Source organism: Meles meles, chromosome 6 (genome assembly GCF_922984935.1).
Source record: "Meles meles chromosome 6, mMelMel3.1 paternal haplotype, whole genome shotgun sequence".
Taxonomy (NCBI): domain Eukaryota; kingdom Metazoa; phylum Chordata; class Mammalia; order Carnivora; family Mustelidae; genus Meles; species Meles meles.
The window spans coordinates 24,032,265-24,054,406 of NC_060071.1; the positions used below are offsets into that span (position 1 = coordinate 24,032,265).

The window sequence follows — 22,142 nt, forward strand, 5'->3', positions numbered from 1 at the left end:
AGAATGAATAATTCAGAGAGGAAATAAGTGAAGAAATGAATGGCAAAGATGGCTAAGAACCATCTGTGGTTGATTTTTGATGACTAAGAACAAATGATTGTGCTTTATTTTTAAATGGATTTCATGCTAACTTATATTATTTGTGATGTTTTCCTGCAGGACAAAGACTGGATCAAGTAATATACTTTAGGGAAGAGAGATGTGAAGCTATCTGATGCTTTTAAATTTCTGTGTGTGTTGTGACCAGTGATGTCAGAACATCACATTCTCTGGGTTCATTATTTCAAAAGTCCAAGGTAGAATATTTTGATAATAGGTTTCTTTTCCCCATAAATGTGCCTACTTTGTTAAATGAATATTTATTATTATTTCTTTCCCTCATTAAATTAAAAAAAAATCTCTTCTGGAAGTAACCTGTATAATTCCTGGGCATCATTGATATATTTCCTTTTAATACCATTTTATAGGGTATGCAAGTAATCTGGTCAAGAAAATGAAATGTACCAAAATGTTCCTTTCCTTATCTTTTTATTATTGGCAAGTCCAGAATATAAATGTTTCTACTCATATTCTACTGTAATCATACCTTATTTGCTACCACATTTATGAATGCATCCCCCTTCTTGAAATTTTAGTTGACTATTTTTAAAATTTTCCCAATTGATTTTGTGTCATTTTATTAGAAAATCCAAGGTTATATGCCTTTTGTTCTATGAACGTAAGAGTTCCATTATTCAGATACTAAATAAATCATCTCTTATACATTTACTATTCTTTATAATGCAGTAGATAAGCCTGAAGAAAATAAGCCTGGCTATGGAAATGCTTATTTGTTTGAGAGGATGTTTGTCTGGATCAATGATGAGCACAATTGTCTGAGGATGCTGAGGGACTCATTCCAGATGTCAATCTGAGGTCCAGATGAGTGTCCCTCTGCTAGGACAAATAAGACTCTCAAAGCCTGGCTGTATTTGATGACCTTAAGTGAAAAAAACAATACTGCTATGAGCATGCCTTTTATTTGTTTTGGAGAAAAGTGTTAGCCTCCTATCTCTTGAGCCAGTATGCAACTTTAGGTACGCTATATGGCCCCAGACTTGCTTCATTTTGCTCATATTGAACATAGAATTGTCGATAGATATTTTTATATAGGGAACATTTTCTTGTGTAATACATGAAACAAAAGAAAGATTGAGGAGCTCAAGCAACTGTGATGAGTACTTAAAGTGTCATTAGAGTTGGCAAAAAGAAGGAAATATTGCATACCTATATTAAATATTGACAATGGAATCAATTTTAGTGCTTGTTATTTTTCAGTGTCAAGAACTTTCAGAGATTACATGTTTGCTTTGCTTTCTGTCATATTTTTCTGAGGTAGATTGGATGGAATGAAGTCCTCCACTTCAGAGAAGAGCAGTGAGTAACTACACCAGCATCCTCTAAATTCATATGTCATGTGTTCTGTGCCTCATCCTGAGGTCTCTGTATTCCATATTTTCAATGACTTACAGGATGATATCTTCCTTATGTCTCATTTTCTTTTTTAAAAGATTTTATTTGTTTATTTGATGCAGAGAGAGCGAGCTCAAGGAGGAGAAGTGGCAGGCAGAGGGAGAGGGAAAAGCAGACTCCCCGCTGAGCAGGGAGCCCAATATGGGGCTCTATCCCAGCACCCTGGGATCATGACCTGGGAAGAAGGCAGATGCTTAACCAACTGAGCAACCCATGAATCCCCATTATGTGTCATTTTCTTTGGTGAGTGTCTTCACCCTCATTTCCAAATTTTTGATTTTATTTTATCTGAGTTCTGTATGGATTGACAGCTGTAGAACTTTGGAAGATTTATTGTTTTTAGTTTTATATTGCAGTGAAAAATTCTTTTATGAAATTAACCTACAATTGGAGTTTCTTAAAATTATGATAGTTTTATAGTGTTGACTCTATGATTAAGATTATGATAGATGATTTTGTTCAGATCTGTAAGAGTATTATGGATCATTATTGCTACTTTTTGCATCTTTGAGATTTTTATATTACATTTCTTTTTTCATTTTTTGGTGTTAAAAAATATAAGATAAATTTTATAAGATCTTTCTAAGGCCTTAATTTTATTTTAAAATGTTTTACTTATATATTTATGACAGATCATGGTTTATGACAATCATGAGCTCTTAAGAGTGGGGAGGGACAGAGGGAGAGAGAGAATTGCAAGTAGACTCTAAGCTGGGCACAGAGCCTGATGCAAGATTTGATCTCATGACCTGAGACCTGAGACATGAATGAAAACCAAGAGTTGGATGCTTAATTCATTAAGACAACCAGGTGCCCCCTAAGGCCTTCATTTAAATAATAAAGAACCAAATTCAAAAAAGATTTTTCTTTCTTTTTTTTTTAAGATTTTATGTATTTATTTGACAGACAGAGATCACAAGCAGGCTCCCTGCTGATCAGAGAGTCTAACGTGGGGCTCAATCCCCGGACCCCGGGACCATGACCTGAGCCGAAGGCAGAGGCTTTAACCCACTGAGCCACCCAGTGGCTCACTGAGGCACCTAAAAGATTTTTCTAAAACACAAAGGAATTCAATTTTCCATATGGTATTTGTCTCATAAATAATATTAGTTTGGGTTAATCAAGTAAATAGATAATGAAATTGCATATATTAATTTATTAATTATTTTTTATAATTTTTTTAAAAGATTTTATTTATTTATTTGACAGAGAGAGATCATAAGTAGGCAGAGAGGTAGTCAGAGAGAGTGAGAGGGAAGCAGGCTCCCTGCTGAGCAGAGAGCCCGATGTGGGACTCGATCCCAGGACCCTGAGATCATGACCTGAGCCGAAGGCAGCGGCTTAAACCACTGAGCCACCCAGGCGCCCCAATTTTTTATAATTTGAAATATCCATAAATAAGAAAAATAGTCTGTGCCTTCCTTGCCAGGATCATATAGAAGGTTTTATGTTACCTGGAATCTTGTGTTTAATATTTTAGGAAGAGGTCAATGTTTTTTTCTTGACAATGTTCTTGTCACACATTTCTTCAGTGAGTAGTTGTATTTGTGTTCTCTTTATACTTATATATGTGTGTACGTATGTAGATATATATTTACATATTTTTAAGTGTAAATTTATTTTTCCAGAATGTAACAAGGTCATTCAAATGAAACCAGTAGTAATGAATAAAATAGACTTGAACACTAATAATTGTAACATCATAAATTAAAAGAAGTAAACTCCAGAATTTCCACTATTAAAATAAATATACATCTATATATATCTATATCTATCTATCTGTATATTGAGAAAAATATTTGAGGATGAATGTAAATGATAGGAACATTAGAATATATTTCAGTATAATCAGTATGATCTACAAATAATCACTTTTATATTTTCCCATTTGTATGTTTATATAATACTTATTTTAATATAAAAGTGTATTTGTAGTGCATGGTTGTTGTTTCAAGGTATAGAAGTATATCACATAATATTTATGCTTTAAGGGGCAGGTATTAAAAATGTACTACCCTGGGGCGCTTGGGTGGCTCAGTGGGTTAAGCCTCTGCCCTCGGCTCAGGTCATGATCTCAGGGTCCTGGGATTGAACCCCAGATCAGGCTCTCTGCTCGGTACGGAGCCCACTTTCCCCTATCTCTCTCTGCCTGCCCCTCTGCCAACTTGTGATCTCTGTCTGTCAAATAAATAAATAAAATCTTAAAAAAAAATGTACAACCCAGGGGCACCTGGGTGGCTCAGTTGGGTAAGTGTCTGACTCTTGGTTTGAGTTCAGGTCATGGGATTGAGCCCAAGATCAGGTTCTGTTCTCAGCATGGAGCCTGCTTGAGATTCTCTCTCTCTTATTCTCCTTCTGCTCCTTCCCCCGATTGTCTCTCTCTAAAATGAATAAATACTTTTTTAATTAAAATAAAAATGTACAACCCAGTATGTTTTAAAAAGAAGTCCTTTCAGGGTGCCTGGGTGGCTCAGTGGGTTAAAGCCTCTGCTTCAGCTCAGGTCATGATCTCGGGGTCCTGGGATCGAACCCCGCATCAGGCTCTCTGCTCAGCAGGGAGCCTACTTCCTCCTCTCTCTCTCTGCCTGCCTCTCTGCCTACTTGTGGTCTCTGTCTGTCAAATGAATAAATAAAATCTTTAAAAAGAAGTCCTTTCTCCCTAAGATTGCGAACAAGACAACAATGCCCTCTCCTATCACGTCTATTTATATTGTTCTGTAGAGTCATAAACCAAGAAAAGTAAATAAAAGGCATAAAAATCAGAAAGTAAGAAAAAAGTCTTATTTACAAGAAACTCAATTACCTATATTAGAAAATATCAAAGAATCTACAATAATAAACCCAGGACTAAAAACTGAGTTTAGCAGGATTGCAGGTTACAAGATCAATATATAAAAGTCAATTATATTACTATATACTAGCAATGAACACATGGATTTTGAAATAAATGCCATTTACAATAGCACAAAAAATGAACTACTTCTGTAATAAAATGCAGTACAATATATGTAGCATCTCTATGATGAAAATTAAAAACACCGATTAAAATTATCAAAGACCTAAGTAAATATAGAGATATACCCTGTTCATGGATCAGAAGTCTCAGTATTGTATAGTTGTTAGTTATTCCAATTTCATGTGTAGGTTCACTACAATGCAAGTAAAGATCACTGTAAGTAAGCCTGTTTGTAGTTATCAACAAGATATTTCTAAAATTCATACTAAATGTAAAATAATTAGAATAGCAAAAGAGATTAAGAAAATGTAAATAGAGGTGCCTGGGTGGCTCAGTTGTTAGGTGTCTGCCTTTGGCTCAGGTCAAAATTCCTGGGTCCTGGGATGGAGCCACACATCGGGTACCCTTCTGCATGGGGAGCCTGCTTCTCCTTCTCTCATCCACTGTGCTGTGTTCCCTCTCTCGATACGTCTCTCTCTGTTAAATAAATAAATAAAATCTTTAAAAACAAGAAAATGTAAATAAAGTCAGAGAACTCACATTATGTTATTTTAAGGCTTACTGTAAAACTATAGTATACAATAAAGTGTTAGTAAAGCTATTAAAGCACAAAGAAGATAATATCAGTTCAAGAGTCATGCAGAAAGATAGCATGGGTGGTTTCTGTAATGCTGGCAATGTTTGTTTCTGGATATGTTTGTTGAAAATTTCTGTTTCGGAAGATAAAAATGTACTTACCTCTATAATTGAGATCATGCACATTACTGTATCATTATTATACTTCGACAAAAAGTTTAAAATATCATATAAACTTGCCATTTTGGAAGATTCAAATTAATTGAGCTCAATAATTTAAGAATGCACTTTGCTCTATATTAGACATGGAAAAAAAGGTTAAAATATCACATATAAATACTCTAAATACTGGATAATACATTACCAAGGAATATTATTGAATACTGTGTTTCTTGGGGCCTGATGATTGATGTTCTCAGGATATTCAAGAGTGTTCTTCTTTTGGACAACATTTCAATCAGCAGTGCTTGCAGCTCTTGAACAGGGGTGGTAAATTCAATCACTATAATAAAAATGGAGCTTACATAAAAAAAGAGCATTATCTATTTAACCACAGGCAAGTCAGAAACCATATGGTCAGTACATATATAAGTATTCACATTTTGTCCATATTAAAATATTTTTTATTTGCTTATTGAATTCCAAGTCCATGTTATGATGAAGGAAGACATATTTACAAAAATAATTTTGGCAATATTTTACTCCTAATTTGAAACTTACTATACAGAAAATTCTATTGATTTACAATTCTAGAGTGTGGAATATGAGCTCACCGAAGAACAGAGGTGTACCCAGCAAGGAGTATTGTCACATTTATTTGGAGGCCAGGCCCACAAAGGACTCTAGCTGTGCACATATCCGTTCCCTGGGTGGGAATGGGCCCTGAATTCAGTCGGGGATTAAGCTGGGCGTCAATGGTACAGGGGCACCTACTGCCAAAGGCTGTGCTGCCGGCCCCTCAAGGCACTTTGGGTGAGTGTGTAGGACATTACGCCTAGCGTGGCGTCCATGGCCAGCTAACTTCTCACTAGGGCTTTGGGTCAAGGTAAGGACTGCAACGAATGTCCCAGGGGTGACAGGCTTCAAGTGGGTCCTGGAATTTTATCGATGTTTTCTGAGGATCTGTCTAATGCAGTCATGCTGCAACACCTGTCAGCAAGACAAACAACAATAGCAAAGGTCTCCTTTCCCGCCAGCAATTGCGGTGAGACGCAGCTTGTGGGGCAATATCAGAAGGATTTGGAAATGGGATGTCTCTGGCCTTTTTCAGCCACCCCTTGTGGGTGTCAAGAGTGGTGCTTGAAGACTCGGTGGAACCAATATTTTAGGCGCAGCCTGGCAGGACAGGAGGCAAGATCCTCGTACTGGGAGGGCTCTGCACAAGACTGAGGCTGACTACCAAGGGCAACCAGTCCATGGCCACACCAAAGCAGAAAACAAACCACCCGCCAACATCCTCACAAATACCCACATGACACACAAGGACTAACCGCCCTCACAAGCCACGGCCACACCCAACCATACATCCCTTCCACAGACACGCTCCCAGGCCTGCAACCCTACACACACATAAACGCATACACAAATACACTGACCCTTGATCACACGGACAACAACCTCGGCAAACGCATACTCACACCCGACCCCACGAGGGTCCCGCGCGTCCGCGGACTAGACTGGCCAAGGTTTCCGGTCCCTGGAGGGCTCTGTCGGGGCCCGAGGCCTCCTCCTAAGGGCAACCGCCCCGTGGCCACCCCAACAGCAGAAAGCCACCGCTCGGAAAGCTCCCTTCCACATGCCAACGGGGCCAAGGGGCAGACCCGCCCTCAAAAAGTGAAGGCACACCCAACCGTACACCCCTTCCGCGGACACGCTCGCACACCCGCGCCCCTATGCAGGCACACACACGCACACACAGAGAAATTGACCCGTGACCACACGCGCACACCCTCGGCACACGCACACTCGCACCCGACGCCACGGGCTGCCACCCGGACTGCGGGACAGAGGGACAGGCACAGGCAGAGGCAAGAGGCCTTGCCCCCAGGCCCGTTCGGAGCCGCGTGGCGAGCTACGCCCTTGGGTCCTTTGCTCACGCGTGTGTGCTCCTTTTCCACACTTGTCAGGCGCGGTGCGACGCCGGGTGGGCTCACGGTGACCCCAGAGAAGATGGCCTTCCTGTCCTCGGATGCGCGGAGCTTGGCCGGGTCCGCGGACAAAGTGCGGACCAGCGCGGGCACCCTGCGGACGGATCGGCGAGACGGTAAGCCTGCCGCCGCCTCCGGCGGCTCCCCTGGCGCCGGGATTTCGCGCGCCTGCCGGAGAGGCTGCCAGTGCGCGCCAGCCTTGTGGCGAGCGGGGTCTGGCCCCCAGTGGAGGTTGCACCCTTGCTCTTGCCCAGGGGCGTGGTTCCGGATGGGCCAGGCTGCTGCTGCTGCTGCAGGGCTCTGAGGCCACCCAGCCTGCCCCGTTCAGTTGGCCTGGAGGCCCCGAATGTACTCGGATCGATGATGACTCCCTCCTTCTGCATTCCTTGGAAAAGCTGAACAAAATGAGTGAGAACTCCCTACCGTCGTTCTCATCGAAACTGAGGTCCAGCACGTTGTCTCCCCCGGGGACGGTAGGAGTAGGGACAGCTTCCCCTCGGTCACACGCCGGCAGCCCACCCCCACCCCCACCACCGCGGCAACCACCGCCACCGGCAGCACCACCAGCACCAGCAGCAGCACCAGCAGCAGCACCACCACCACCACCACCACCTCCAGCCCGCAGGGTCCTCGGCCTCTTGAAAGCCGCGTGTGGGGCTCAGGGCCCGGGGGGCGTATCCCCCCTTCCGCTGGCACGGAGGTCCTCGGAGACGTGGCCGGGCCCTTGTGGCGCGTCGGGCAGATGGCATCCCGGTCGTGGGAGTCCCGCAGGCAGGCGCTGGGCGAGGCCCTGTGAGCGCCTGTCCCAGAGCAGCGTGGGCCAGTGTGGCGCTCCAGGCGGAGCTCCTGGGGGAGCGTGTGGTTAGAGGCTGGCAGCGGCAGGCGCCATGCGTTCCGAGGAGAGCCCCGGGCACCTCCTCCCGGTGGCATCGGTGGTGCGCCCCAGGGTCTCGGGGGCAGAGGGCCAAGGCCAGGACGCTGCCCTGGACAGCGCAGGGGTGGATCCCCGTGGAGGCCCCGTGGGGCCCCACGAGGCCCGTGGCGGGAGACCAGGCTGAAAGTGGAGCCACCGGGCAGACTCTTGCCCTCGACAGTCAAGGCGGGGCCCGGGGAGGGAGGCCGGCGGGCTGATGGTGGGGACCTGCGTGGCGCGCGCCTCCGGTTGTATGCTGACACAGCTGGTCACGGCTGCGAGGGTTGTGGGGGCCGTGCCCTCCAGCACCCGTCCCCGTGGGGCGGCCACCTGGTGGCTACGGCGGCCGGGTTCGGGGTGTCTCGGGGCCGCGTTTCGGTCCCTTAGCGGAGTGCCCCTGGGGCCTCCGTCCCCGAGGAGCGGCGACCGGTGGGCGTCTTCCCGGGGCCCTGAGGGTGTGCGTTTGCCATGAACCCCGGCGCGGCCGGGACGGTGTCCGCTGGCGCGGGCCCCCGAGGCCACGGAGGGCTTGCCCCGCACCCGGGCCTGGGCCCGCGGAACTGGAGGTGCTTCTGCCGAGGTGCCTGTGACTGGTGGACCCGATGCCCCGGAGCCCCGGGGCACAGGGCACGCTCCTGACCTGTCCTTGTGGGCTTGCGCCCCAGGCAGGGCAGGGCAGGGCAAGCCCCGGGATCCCGGAGGCCAGTCCGGATCTGGGCCTTGGGCAAAGGTGGAGCTGGTTAAAGGGCCGGCTGCAGTGGGCTGGAGGAGAGGTGGCCTCCTTCCCTCGCTCCTCGCGCCTTTCCGCGGCGTCGCGCTGGGTGAGCGACGCCGCCCGGGCCAGGGCCCTTGTCCCTGCGCCGAGCGAGGGGTCCTGCCTAGAGTCCCGCAGGGTGTCTGACGGAAACGTCCGCTTGGCTTGGGGCCGGGCGTTGTAAGATCCCTGCCTTGGCCGGGGCGTGGCCAGTGGGAACACAGGGTAGGTGGGGGTGGGGAGATGCCGGGCACGCCGGAGCCTGCGCACCCGGACCGAGCGGCCGAATGAGTGCCCCTTCCCTCAGGGGCGGTCCCCACGAAGCCCGCTGGCCCTGGACACACCCCTGCGCTGGGTGGGAACGGGCCCTGCCTTCAGTCGGGCGGTCAGCCGGCCGCCCGGGGACCACGGGAAGCACATGACAAGAGCTGTGCCGGCTGAGCACCAAGGGCCTTTGGGCGGAGTGCGCGGGTGGTGGCGCCTGGTCCCGGGTCCAAGCGCCCCCTCTTCTCGCGAGGGCTGTGGGTCGGCATAGGGCCAGGCCCTGACGTCCCAGGGTTTGCCGTGTCCGTGGGCCCTGGGATTTTGTCGGTGGTCGCTGAGGGTCGGTGTCCTGCGGTCACGCCGGGACAGGGGTCACGGCGACAGAGGTCCCATGGCAGGGGCCTCCGCCCCCGCCAGCGTTAGCGGCTGGAGACGGCGTGCTCTGCCTTGCCAGGAGGACTCGGACACGCGGGGTCTCTGGCCTTTTTCCGCCACCCCTCGGCGGTGTGGACCGTGGCGCTCGGAGTTTCCGTGGCACCGATCTTGCGGCACGGCCTGGCGCGCCGGGAGTCCTGGGTTCCCGGTCCCCGGAGGGCTCTGCCCGGGCCCGAGGCCTCCTCCCAAGGGCAACCGCCCCGGGGCCCCCTCAACAGCCGAAAGCCACCCGCCGGCCAGTTCCCTCCCCCATGCTCCCGGGGCCCACAAGTCCTACCCGCCCTCGCAAGCCAAGGCACACCCAACCGTACACCCCTTCCGCGGACGCGCTCGCACGCCCGCGCCCCTACGCAGGCACACACACGCGCACACACAGAGACACCGACCCGTGACCACACGCACACACCCTCGGCACACGCACACTCGCACCCGACGCCACGGAGGTCCCGCCCGACCGCGGCCTTGACTGGCCTGCGTGCGGGGCATCCGGCCCGGCTGCCGCCCGGACTGCGGGACAGAGGGACAGGCACAGGCAGAGGCAGGAGGCCTTGCCCCCAGGCCCGTTCGGAGCCGCGTGGCGAGCTACGCCCCTGGGTCCTTTGCTCACGCGTGCGTGCTCCTTTTCCACACTTGTCAGGCGCGGTGCGACGCCGGGTGGGCTCACGGTGACCCCAGAGAAGATGGCCTTCCTGTCCTCGGATGCGCGGAGCTTGGCCGGGTCCGCGGACAAAGTGCGGACCAGCGCGGGCACCCTGCGGACGGATCGGCGAGACGGTAAGCCTGCCGCCGCCTCCGGCGGCTCCCCTGGCGCCGGGATTTCGCGCGCCTGCCGGAGAGGCTGCCAGTGCGCGCCAGCCTTGTGGCGAGCGGGGTCTGGCCCCCAGTGGAGGTTGCACCCTTGCTCTTGCCCAGGGGCGTGGTTCCGGATGGGCCAGGCTGCTGCTGCTGCTGCAGGGCTCTGAGGCCACCCAGCCTGCCCCGTTCAGTTGGCCTGGAGGCCCCGAATGTACTCGGATCGATGATGACTCCCTCCTTCTGCATTCCTTGGAAAAGCTGAACAAAATGAGTGAGAACTCCCTACCGTCGTTCTCATCGAAACTGAGGTCCAGCACGTTGTCTCCCCCGGGGACGGTAGGAGTGAGGGACAGCTTCCCCTCGGTCACACGCCGGCAGCCCACCCCCACCCCCACCACCGCGGCAACCACCGCCACCGGCAGCACCACCAGCACCAGCAGCAGCACCAGCAGCAGCACCACCACCACCACCACCACCTCCAGCCCGCAGGGTCCTCGGCCTCTTGAAAGCCGCGTGTGGGGCTCAGGGCCCGGGGGGCGTATCCCCCCTTCCGCTGGCACGGAGGTCCTCGGAGACGTGGCCGGGCCCTTGTGGCGCGTCGGGCAGATGGCATCCCGGTCGTGGGAGTCCCGCAGGCAGGCGCTGGGCGAGGCCCTGTGAGCGCCTGTCCCGGAGCAGCGTGGGCCAGTGTGGCGCTCCAGGCAGAGCTCCTGGGGGAGCGTGTGGTTAGAGGCTGGCAGCGGCAGGCGCCATGCGTTCCGAGGAGAGCCCCGGGCCGGGCAAGCGGCGATGCGTGCCCGGGCCCCTCCTCCCGGTGGCATCGGTGGTGCGCCCCAGGGTCTCGGGGGCAGAGGGCCAAGGCCAGGACGCTGCCCTGGACAGCGCAGGGGTGGATCCCCGTGGAGGCCCCGTGGGGCCCCACGAGGCCCGTGGCGGGAGACCAGGCTGAAAGTGGAGCCACCGGGCAGGCTCTTGCCCTCGACAGACACGGCGGGGCCGGGGGAGGGAGGCCGGCGGGCTGATGGTGGGGACCTGCATGGCGCGCGCCTCCGGTTGTATGCTGACACAGCCGGTCACGGCTGCGAGGGTTGTGGGGGCCGTGCCCTCCAGCACCCGTCCCCGTTGGGCGGCCACCTGGTGGCTACGGCGGCCGGGTTCGGGGTGTCTCGGGGCCGCGTTTCGGTCCCTTAGCGGAGTGCCCCTGGGGCCTCCGTCCCCGAGGAGCGGCGACCGGTGGACGTCTTCCCGGGGTCCCGAGGGTGTGCGTTTGCCATGAACCCCGGCGCGGCCGGGACGGTGTCCGCTGGCGCGGGCCCCCGAGGCCACGGAGGGCTTGCCCCGCACCCGGGCCTGGGCCCGCGGAGCTGGAGGTGCTTCTGCCGAGGTGCATGTGACTGGTGGACCCGATGCCCCGGAGCCCCGGGCGGGGCACGGGGCACGCTCCTGACCTGTCCTTGCGGGCTTGCGCCCCAGGCAGGGCAGGTCAGGGCAAGCCCCGGGATCCCGGAGGCCAGTCCGGATCTGGGCCTTGGGCAAAGGTGGAGCTGGTTAAAGGGCCGGCTGCCGTGGGCTGGAGGAGAGGTGGCCTCCTTCCCTCGCTCCTCGCGCCTTTCCGCGGCGTCGCGCTGGGTGAGCGACGCCGCCCGGGCCAGGGCCCTTGTCCCTGCGCCGAGCGAGGGGTCCTGCCTAGAGTCCCGCAGGGTGTCTGACGGAAACGTCCGCTTGGCTTGGGGCCGGGCGTTGTAAGATCCCTGCCTTGGCCGGGGCGTGGCCAGTGGGAACACAGGGTAGGTGGGGGTGGGGAGATGCCGGGCACGCCGTAGCCTGCGCACCGGGACCGAGCGGCCGAATGAGTGCCCCTTCCCTCAGGGGCGGTCCCCACGAAGCCCGCTGGCCCTGGACACACCCCTGCGCTGGGTGGAAACGGGCCCTGCCTTCAGTCGGGCGGTCAGCCGGCCGCCCGGGGACCACGGGAAGCACATGACAAGAGCTGTGCCGGCTGAGCACCAAGGGCCTTTGGGCGGAGTGCGCGGGTGGTGGCGCCTGGTCCCGGGTCCAAGCGCCCCCTCTTCTCGCGAGGGCTGTGGGTCGGCATAGGGCCAGGCCCTGACGTCCCAGGGTTTGCCGTGTCCGTGGGCCCTGGGATTTTGTCGGTGGTCGCTGAGGGTCGGTGTCCTGCGGTCACGCCGGGACAGGGGTCACGGCGACAGAGGTCCCATGGCAGGGGCCTCCGCCCCCGCCAGCGTTAGCGGCTGGAGATGGCGTGCTCTGCCTTGCCAGGAGGACTCGGACACGCGGGGTCTCTGGCCTTTTTCCGCCACCCCTCGGCGGTGTGGACCGTGGCGCTCGGAGTTTCCGTGGCACCGATCTTGCGGCACGGCCTGGCACGCCGGGAGGCCTGAGTTCCCGGTCCCCGGAGGGCTCTGCCCGGGCCCGAGGCCTCCTCCCAAGGGCAACCGCCCCGTGGCCCCCCCAACAGCCGAAAGCCACCCGCCGGCCAGTTCCCTCCCCCATGCTCCCGGGGCCCACAAGTCCTACCCGCCCTCGCAAGCCAAGGCACACCCAACCGTACCCCCCTTCCGCGGACGCGCTCGCACGCCCGTGCCCCTACTCAGGCACACACACGCGCACACACAGAGACACCGACCCGTGACCACACGCACACACCCTCGGCACACGCACACTCGCACCCGACGCCACGGAGGTCCCGCCCGTCCGCGGCCTTGACTGGCCTGCGTGCGGGGCATCCGGCCCGGCTGCCGCCCGGACTGCGGGACAGAGGGACAGGCACAGGCAGAGGCAGGAGGCCTTGCCCCCAGGCCCGTTCGGAGCCGCGTGGCGAGCTACGCCCCTGGGTCCTTTGCTCACGCGTGCGTGCTCCTTTTCCACACTTGTCAGGCGCGGTGCGACGCCGGGTGGGCTCACGGTCACCCCAGAGAAGATGGCCTTCCTGTCCTCGGATGCGCGGAGCTTGGCCGGGTCCGCGGACGAAGTGCGGACCAGCGCGGGCACCCTGCGGACGGATCGGCGAGACGGTAAGCCTGCCGCCGCCTCCGGCGGCTCCCCTGGCGCCGGGATTTCGCGCGCCTGCCGGAGAGGCTGCCAGTGCGCGCCAGCCTTGTGGCGAGCGGGGTCTGGCCCCCAGTGGAGGTTGCACCCTTGCTCTTGCCCAGGGGCGTGGTTCCGGATGGGCCAGGCTGCTGCTGCTGCTGCAGGGCTCTGAGGCCACCCAGCCTGCCCCGTTCAGTTGGCCTGGCGGCCCCGAATGTGCTCGGATCGATGATGACTCCCTCCTTCTGCATTCCTTGGAAAAGCTGAACAAAATGAGTGAGAACTCCCTACCGTCGTTCTCATCGAAACTGAGGTCCAGCACGTTGTCTCCCCCGGGGACGGTAGGAGTGAGGGACAGCTTCCCCTCGGTCACACGTCGGCAGCCCACCCCCACCCCCACCACCGCGGCAACCACCACCACCGGCAGCACCACCAGCACCAGCAGCAGCACCAGCAGCAGCAGCACCACCACCACCACCACCTCCAGCCCGCAGGGTCCTCGGCCTCTTGAAAGCCGCGTTTGGGGCTCAGGGCCCGGGGGGCGTATCCCCCCTTCCGCTGGCACGGAGGTCCTCGGAGACGTGGCCGGGCCCTTGTGGCGCGTCGGGCAGATGGCATCCCGGTCGTGGGAGTCCCGCAGGCAGGCGCTGGGCGAGGCCCTGTGAGCGCCTGTCCCGGAGCAGCGTGGGCCAGTGTGGCGCTCCAGGCGGAGCTCCTGGGGGAGCGTGTGGTTAGAGGCTGGCAGCGGCAGGCGCCATGCGTTCCGAGGAGAGCCCCGGGCCGGGCAAGCGGCGATGCGTGCCCGGGCCCCTCCTCCCGGTGGCATCGGTGGTGCGCCCCAGGGTCTCGGGGGCAGAGGGCCAAGGCCAGGACGCTGCCCTGGACAGCGCAGGGGTGGATCCCCGTGGAGGCCCCGTGGGGCCCCACGAGGCCCGTGGCGGGAGACCAGGCTGAAAGTGGAGCCACCGGGCAGGCTCTTGCCCTCGACAGACACGGCGGGGTCCGGGGAGGGAGGCCGGCGGGCTGATGGTGGGGACCTGCGTGGCGCGCGCCTCCGGTTGTATGCTGACACAGCCGGTCACGGCTGCGAGGGTTGTGGGGGCCGTGCCCTCCAGCACCCGTCCCCGTTGGGCGGCCACCTGGTGGCTACGGCGGCCGGGTTCGGGGTGTCTCGGGGCCGCGTTTCGGTCCCTTAGCGGAGTGCCCCTGGGGCCTCCGTCCCCGAGGAGCGGCGACCGGTGGGCGTCTTCCCGGGGTCCCGAGGGTGTGCGTTTGCCATGAACCCCGGCGCGGCCGGGACGGTGTCCGCTGGCACGGGCCCCCGAGGCCACGGAGGGCTTGCCCCGCACCCGGGCCTGGGCCCGCGGAGCTGGAGGTGCTTCTGCCGAGGTGCCTGTGACTGGTGGATCCGATGCCCCGGAGCCCCGGGCAGGGCACGGCGCACGCTCCTGACCTGTCCTTGCGGCCTTGCGCCCCAGGCAGGGCAGGGCAGGGCAAGCCCCGGGATCCCGGAGGCCAGTCCGGATCTGGGCCTTGGGCAAAGGTGGAGCTGGTTAAAGGGCCGGCTGTCGTGGGCTGGAGGAGAGGTGGCCTCCTTCCCTCGCTCCTCGCGCCTTTCCGCGGCGTCGCGCTGGGTGAGCGACGCCGCCCGGGCCAGGGCCCTTGTCCCTGCGCCGAGCGAGGGGTCCTGCCTAGAGTCCCGCAGGGTGTCTGACGGAAACGTCCGCTTGGCTTGGGGCCGGGCGTTGTAAGATCCCTGCCTTGGCCGGGGCGTGGCCAGTGGGAACACAGGGTAGGTGGGGGTGGGGAGATGCCGGGCACGCCGGAGCCTGCGCACCGGGACCGAGCGGCCGAATGAGTGCCCCTTCCCTCAGGGGCGGTCCCCACGAAGCCCGCTGGCCCTGGACACACCCCTGCGCTGGGTGGGAACGGGCCCTGCCTTCAGTCGGGCGGTCAGCCGGCCGCCCGGGGACCACGGGAAGCACATGACAAGAGCTGTGCCGGCTGAGCACCAAGGGCCTTTGGGCGGAGTGCGCGGGTGGTGGCGCCTGGTCCCGGGTCCAAGCGCCCCCTCTTCTCGCGAGGGCTGTGGGTCGGCATAGGGCCAGGCCCTGACGTCCCAGGGTTTGCCGTGTCCGTGGGCCCTGGGATTTTGTCGGTGGTCGCTGAGGGTCGGTGTCCTGCGGTCACGCCGGGACAGGGGTCACGGCGACAGAGGTCCCATGGCAGGGGCCTCCGCCCCCGCCAGCGTTAGCGGCTGGAGACGGCGTGCTCTGCCTTGCCAGGAGGACTCGGACACGCGGGGTCTCTGGCCTTTTTCCGCCACCCCTCGGCGGTGTGGACCGTGGCGCTCGGAGTTTCCGTGGCACCGATCTTGCGGCACGGCCTGGCGCGCCGGGAGGCCTGGGTTCCCGGTCCCCGGAGGGCTCTGCCCGGGCCCGAGGCCTCCTCCCAAGGGCAACCGCCCCGTGGCCCCCCCAACAGCCGAAAGCCACCCGCCGGCCAGTTCCCTCCCCCATGCTCCCGGGGCCCACAAGTCCTACCCGCCCTCGCAAGCCAAGGCACACCCAACCGTACCCCCCTTCCGCGGGCGCGCTCGCACGCCCGCGCCCCTACGTAGGCACACACACGCGCACACACAGAGACACCGACCCGTGACCACACGCACACACCCTCGGCACACGCACACTCGCACCTGACGCCATGGAGGTCCCGCCCGTCCGCGGCCTTGACTGGCCTGGGTGCGGGGCATCCGGCCCGGCTGCCGCCCAGACTGCGGGACAGAGGGACAGGCACAGGCAGAGGCAGGAGGCCTTGCCCCCAGGCCCGTTCGGAGCCGCGTGGCGAGCTACGCCCTGGGTCCTTTGCTCACGCGTGCGTGCTCCTTTTCCACACTTGTCAGGCGCGGTGCGACGCCGGGTGGGCTCACGGTCACCCCAGAGAAGATGGCCTTCCTGTCCTCGGATGCGCGGAGCTTGGCCGGGTCCGCGGACGAAGTGCGGACCAGCGCGGGCACCCTGCGGACGGATCGGCGAGACGGTAAGCCTGCCGCCGCCTCCGGCGGCTCCCCTGGCGCCGGGATTTCGCGCGCCTGCCGGAGAGGCTGCCAGTGTGCGCCAGCCTTGTGGCGAGCGGGGTCTGGCCCTCAGTGGAGGTTGCACCCTTGCTCTTGCCCAGGGGCGTGGTTCCGGATGGGCCAGGCTGCTGCTGCTGCTGCAGGGCTCTGAGGCCACCCAGCCTGCCCCGTTCAGTTGGCCTGGCGGCCCCGAATGTGCTCGGATCGATGATGACTCCCTCCTTCTGCATTCCTTGGAAAAGCTGAACAAAATGAGTGAGAACTCCCTACCGTCGTTCTCATCGAAACTGAGGTCCAGCACGTTGTCTCCCCCGGGGACGGTAGGAGTGAGGGACAGCTTCCCCTCGGTCACACGTCGGCAGCCCACCCCCACCCCCACCACCGCGGCAACCACCGCCACCGGCAGCACCACCAGCACCAGCAGCAGCACCAGCAGCAGCAGCAGCACCACCACCACCACCACCACCACCACCACCTCCAGCCCGCAGGGTCCTCGGCCTCTTGAAAGCCGCGTGTGGGGCTCAGGGCCCGGGGGGCGTATCCCCCCTTCCGCTGGCACGGAGGTCCTCGGAGACGTGGCCGGGCCCTTGTGGCGCGTCGGGCAGATGGCATCCCGGTCGTGGGAGTCCCGCAGGCAGGCGCTGGGCGAGGCCCTGTGAGCGCCTGTCCCGGAGCAGCGTGGGCCAGTGTGGCGCTCCAGGCGGAGCTCCTGGGGGAGCGTGTGGTTAGAGGCTGGCAGCGGCAGGCGCCATGCGTTCCGAGGAGAGCCCCGGGCCGGGCAAGCGGCGATGCGTGCCCGGGCCCCTCCTCCCGGTGGCATCGGTGGTGCGCCCCAGGGTCTCGGGGGCAGAGGGCCAAGGCCAGGACGCTGCCCTGGACAGCGCAGGGGTGGATCCCCGTGGAGGCCCCGTGGGGCCCCACGAGGCCCGTGACGGGAGACCAGGCTGAAAGTGGAGCCACCGGGCAGGCTCTTGACCTCGACAGACACGGCGGGGTCCGGGGAGGGAGGCCGGCGGGCTGATGGTGGGGACCTGCGTGGCGCGCGCCTCAGGTTGTATGCTGACACAGCCGGTCACGGCTGCGAGGGTTGTGGGGGCCGTGCCCTCCAGCACCCGTCCCCATTGGGCGGCCACCTGGTGGCTACGGCGGCCGGGTTCGGGGTGTCTCGGGGCCGCGTTTCGGTCCCTTAGCGGAGTGCCCCTGGGGCCTCCGTCCCCGAGGAGCGGCGACCGGTGGGCGTCTTCCCGGGGTCCCGAGGGTGTGCGTTTGCCATGAACCCCGGCGCGGCCGGGACGGAGTCCGCTGGCGCGGGCCCCCGAGACCACGGAGGGCTTGCCCCGCACCCGGGCCTGGGCCCGCGGAGCTGGAGGTGCTTCTGCCGAGGTGCCTGTGACTGGTGGACCCGATGCCCCGGAGCCTCGGGCGGGGCACGGGGCACGTTCCAGACCTGTCCTTGCGGGCTTGCGCCCCAGGCAGGGCAGGGCAGGGCAAGCCCCGGGATCCCGGAGGCCAGTCCGGATCTGGGCCTTGGGCAAAGGTGGAGCTGGTTAAAGGGCCGGCTGCCGTGGGCTGGAGGAGAGGTGGCCTCCTTCCCTCGCTCCTCGCGCCTTTCCGCGGCGTCGCGCTGGGTGAGCGACGCCGCCCGGGCCAGGGCCCTTGTCCCTGCGCCGAGCGAGTGGTCCTGCCTAGAGTCCCGCAGGGTGTCTGACGGAAACGTCCGCTTGGCTTGGGGCTGGGCGTTGTAAGATCCCTGCCTTGGCCGGGGCGTGGCCTGTGGGAACACAGGGTAGGTGGGGGTGGGGAGATGCCGGGCACGCCGGAGCCTGCGCACCGGGACCGAGCGGCCGAATGAGTGCCCCTTCCCTCAGGGGCGGTCCCCACGAAGCCCGCTGGCCCTGGACACACCCCTGCGCTGGGTGGGAACGGGCCCTGCCTTCAGTCGGGCGGTCAGCCGGCCGCCCGGGGACCACGGGAAGCACATGACAAGAGCTGTGCCGGCTGAGCACCAAGGGCCTTTGGGCGGAGTGCGCGGGTGGTGGCGCCTGGTCCCGGGTCCAAGCGCCCCCTCTTCTCGCGAGGGCTGTGGGTCGGCATAGGGCCAGGCCCTGACGTCCCAGGGTTTGCCGTGTCCGTGGGCCCTGGGATTTTGTCGGTGGTCGCTGAGGGTCGGTGTCCTGCGGTCACGCCGGGACAGGGGTCACGGCGACAGAGGTCCCATGGCAGGGGCCTCCGCCCCCGCCAGCGTTAGCGGCTGGAGACGGCGTGCTCTGCCTTGCCAGGAGGACTCGGACACGCGGGGTCTCTGGCCTTTTTCCGCCACCCCTCGGCGGTGTGGACCGTGGCGCTCGGAGTTTCCGTGGCACCGATCTTGCGGCACGGCCTGGCGCGCCGGGAGGCCTGGGTTCCCGGTCCCCGGAGGGCTCTGCCCGGGCCCGAGGCCTCCTCCCAAGGGCAACCGCCCCGTGGCCCCCCCAACAGCCGAAAGCCACCCGCCGGCCAGTTCCCTCCCCCATGCTCCCGGGGCCCACAAGTCCTACCCGCCCTCGCAAGCCAAGGCACACCCAACCGTACCCCCCTTCCGCGGGCGCGCTCGCACGCCCGCGCCCCTACGTAGGCACACACACGCGCACACACAGAGACACCGACCCGTGACCACACGCACACACCCTCGGCACACGCACACTCGCACCTGACGCCATGGAGGTCCCGCCCGTCCGCGGCCTTGACTGGCCTGGGTGCGGGGCATCCGGCCCGGCTGCCGCCCAGACTGCGGGACAGAGGGACAGGCACAGGCAGAGGCAGGAGGCCTTGCCCCCAGGCCCGTTCGGAGCCGCGTGGCGAGCTACGCCCTGGGTCCTTTGCTCACGCGTGCGTGCTCCTTTTCCACACTTGTCAGGCGCGGTGCGACGCCGGGTGGGCTCACGGTCACCCCAGAGAAGATGGCCTTCCTGTCCTCGGATGCGCGGAGCTTGGCCGGGTCCGCGGACGAAGTGCGGACCAGCGCGGGCACCCTGCGGACGGATCGGCGAGACGGTAAGCCTGCCGCCGCCTCCGGCGGCTCCCCTGGCGCCGGGATTTCGCGCGCCTGCCGGAGAGGCTGCCAGTGTGCGCCAGCCTTGTGGCGAGCGGGGTCTGGCCCTCAGTGGAGGTTGCACCCTTGCTCTTGCCCAGGGGCGTGGTTCCGGATGGGCCAGGCTGCTGCTGCTGCTGCAGGGCTCTGAGGCCACCCAGCCTGCCCCGTTCAGTTGGCCTGGCGGCCCCGAATGTGCTCGGATCGATGATGACTCCCTCCTTCTGCATTCCTTGGAAAAGCTGAACAAAATGAGTGAGAACTCCCTACCGTCGTTCTCATCGAAACTGAGGTCCAGCACGTTGTCTCCCCCGGGGACGGTAGGAGTGAGGGACAGCTTCCCCTCGGTCACACGTCGGCAGCCCACCCCCACCCCCACCACCGCGGCAACCACCGCCACCGGCAGCACCACCAGCACCAGCAGCAGCACCAGCAGCAGCAGCAGCACCACCACCACCACCACCACCACCACCACCTCCAGCCCGCAGGGTCCTCGGCCTCTTGAAAGCCGCGTGTGGGGCTCAGGGCCCGGGGGGCGTATCCCCCCTTCCGCTGGCACGGAGGTCCTCGGAGACGTGGCCGGGCCCTTGTGGCGCGTCGGGCAGATGGCATCCCGGTCGTGGGAGTCCCGCAGGCAGGCGCTGGGCGAGGCCCTGTGAGCGCCTGTCCCGGAGCAGCGTGGGCCAGTGTGGCGCTCCAGGCGGAGCTCCTGGGGGAGCGTGTGGTTAGAGGCTGGCAGCGGCAGGCGCCATGCGTTCCGAGGAGAGCCCCGGGCCGGGCAAGCGGCGATGCGTGCCCGGGCCCCTCCTCCCGGTGGCATCGGTGGTGCGCCCCAGGGTCTCGGGGGCAGAGGGCCAAGGCCAGGACGCTGCCCTGGACAGCGCAGGGGTGAATCCCCGTGGAGGCCCCGTGGGGCCCCACGAGGCCCGTGACGGGAGACCAGGCTGAAAGTGGAGCCACCGGGCAGGCTCTTGACCTCGACAGACACGGCGGGGTCCGGGGAGGGAGGCCGGCGGGCTGATGGTGGGGACCTGCGTGGCGCGCGCCTCAGGTTGTATGCTGACACAGCCGGTCACGGCTGCGAGGGTTGTGGGGGCCGTGCCCTCCAGCACCCGTCCCCATTGGGCGGCCACCTGGTGGCTACGGCGGCCGGGTTCGGGGTGTCTCGGGGCCGCGTTTCGGTCCCTTAGCGGAGTGCCCCTGGGGCCTCCGTCCCCGAGGAGCGGCGACCGGTGGGCGTCTTCCCGGGGTCCCGAGGGTGTGCGTTTGCCATGAACCCCGGCGCGGCCGGGACGGAGTCCGCTGGCGCGGGCCCCCGAGACCACGGAGGGCTTGCCCCGCACCCGGGCCTGGGCCCGCGGAGCTGGAGGTGCTTCTGCCGAGGTGCCTGTGACTGGTGGACCCGATGCCCCGGAGCCTCGGGCGGGGCACGGGGCACGTTCCAGACCTGTCCTTGCGGGCTTGCGCCCCAGGCAGGGCAGGGCAGGGCAAGCCCCGGGATCCCGGAGGCCAGTCCGGATCTGGGCCTTGGGCAAAGGTGGAGCTGGTTAAAGGGCCGGCTGCCGTGGGCTGGAGGAGAGGTGGCCTCCTTCCCTCGCTCCTCGCGCCTTTCCGCGGCGTCGCGCTGGGTGAGCGACGCCGCCCGGGCCAGGGCCCTTGTCCCTGCGCCGAGCGAGTGGTCCTGCCTAGAGTCCCGCAGGGTGTCTGACGGAAACGTCCGCTTGGCTTGGGGCTGGGCGTTGTAAGATCCCTGCCTTGGCCGGGGCGTGGCCTGTGGGAACACAGGGTAGGTGGGGGTGGGGAGATGCCGGGCACGCCGGAGCCTGCGCACCGGGACCGAGCGGCCGAATGAGTGCCCCTTCCCTCAGGGGCGGTCCCCACGAAGCCCGCTGGCCCTGGACACACCCCTGCGCTGGGTGGGAACGGGCCCTGCCTTCAGTCGGGCGGTCAGCCGGTCGCCCGGGGACCACGGGAAGCACATGACAAGAGCTGTGTCGGCTGAGCACCAAGGGCCTTTGGGCGGAGTGCACGGGTGGTGGCGCCTGGTCCCGGGTCCAAGCGCCCCCTCTTGTCGCGAGGACTGTGGGTCGGCATAGGGCCAGGCCCTGACGTCCCAGGGTTTGCCGTGTCCGTGGGCCCTGGGGTTTTGTCGGTGGTCGCTGAGGGTCGGTGTCCTGCGGTCACGCTGGGACAGGGGTCACGGCGACAGAGGTCCCATGGCAGGGGCCTCCGCCCCCGCCAGCGTTAGCGGCTGGAGACGGCGTGCTCTGCCTTCCCAGGAGGACTCGGACATGCGGGGTCTCTGGCCTTTTTCCGCCACCCCTCGGCGGTGTGGACCGTGGCGCTCGGAGTTTCCGTGGCACCGATCTTGCGGCACGGCCTGGCGCGCCGGGAGGCCTGGGTTCCCGGTTCCCGGAGGGCTCTGCCCGGGCCCGAGGCCTCCTCCCAAGGGCAACCGCCCCGTGGCCCCCCCAACAGCCGAAAGCCACCCGCCGGCCAGTTCCCTCCCCCATGCTCCCGGGGCCCACAAGTCCTACCCTCCCTCGCAAGCCAAGGCACACCCAACCGTACCCCCCTTCCGCGGGCGCGCTCG

The 22,142-nt window shown here is 61.3% G+C and overlaps 1 protein-coding gene, 1 long non-coding RNA gene and 6 other non-coding genes across 9 annotated transcripts in view; all 8 read left to right on the top strand.

Moving 5' to 3' along the window:
• Positions 1–209: 209 nt before the first annotated feature.
• Positions 210–1,612, top strand: LOC123943845. 2 transcript variants are annotated; one of them, XR_006818691.1, is made up of 3 exons: positions 210–296; positions 1,379–1,416; positions 1,575–1,603. It is a non-coding gene; the product is annotated as an uncharacterized LOC123943845 (long non-coding RNA). The 2 variants fall into 2 exon arrangements; XR_006818690.1 differs by lacking the exon at positions 210–296 and adding an exon at positions 905–1,076 and having other exon boundaries at positions 1,575–1,612.
• On the top strand, positions 853–919 carry LOC123945227. The gene has a single exon (XR_006819129.1). It is a non-coding gene; the product is annotated as a small nucleolar RNA SNORD109A (small nucleolar RNA).
• Positions 1,613–1,630: 18 nt separating the features above from the next.
• LOC123943504 overlaps positions 1,631–22,142 on the top strand; it is a 110,513-nt gene continuing 90,001 nt past the window's right edge. The window contains exons 1-6 of the mRNA XM_046007801.1: positions 1,631–1,755; positions 7,171–7,307; positions 10,195–10,331; positions 13,251–13,387; positions 16,306–16,442; positions 19,376–19,512. Coding sequence (XP_045863757.1) covers positions 1,726–1,755; positions 7,171–7,307; positions 10,195–10,331; positions 13,251–13,387; positions 16,306–16,442; positions 19,376–19,512 — 715 coding nt within the window. The 5' untranslated portion in view covers positions 1,631–1,725. The remainder of the gene's footprint in view (positions 1,756–7,170; positions 7,308–10,194; positions 10,332–13,250; positions 13,388–16,305; positions 16,443–19,375; positions 19,513–22,142) is intronic.
• LOC123945088 lies at positions 7,546–7,640 on the top strand. Its single transcript, XR_006819009.1, has one exon. It is a non-coding gene; the product is annotated as a small nucleolar RNA SNORD116 (small nucleolar RNA).
• Positions 10,570–10,664, top strand: LOC123945089. Its single transcript, XR_006819010.1, has one exon. It is a non-coding gene; the product is annotated as a small nucleolar RNA SNORD116 (small nucleolar RNA).
• On the top strand, positions 13,626–13,720 carry LOC123945090. Its single transcript, XR_006819011.1, has one exon. It is a non-coding gene; the product is annotated as a small nucleolar RNA SNORD116 (small nucleolar RNA).
• Positions 16,681–16,775, top strand: LOC123945091. Its single transcript, XR_006819012.1, has one exon. It is a non-coding gene; the product is annotated as a small nucleolar RNA SNORD116 (small nucleolar RNA).
• LOC123945092 lies at positions 19,751–19,845 on the top strand. Its single transcript, XR_006819013.1, has one exon. It is a non-coding gene; the product is annotated as a small nucleolar RNA SNORD116 (small nucleolar RNA).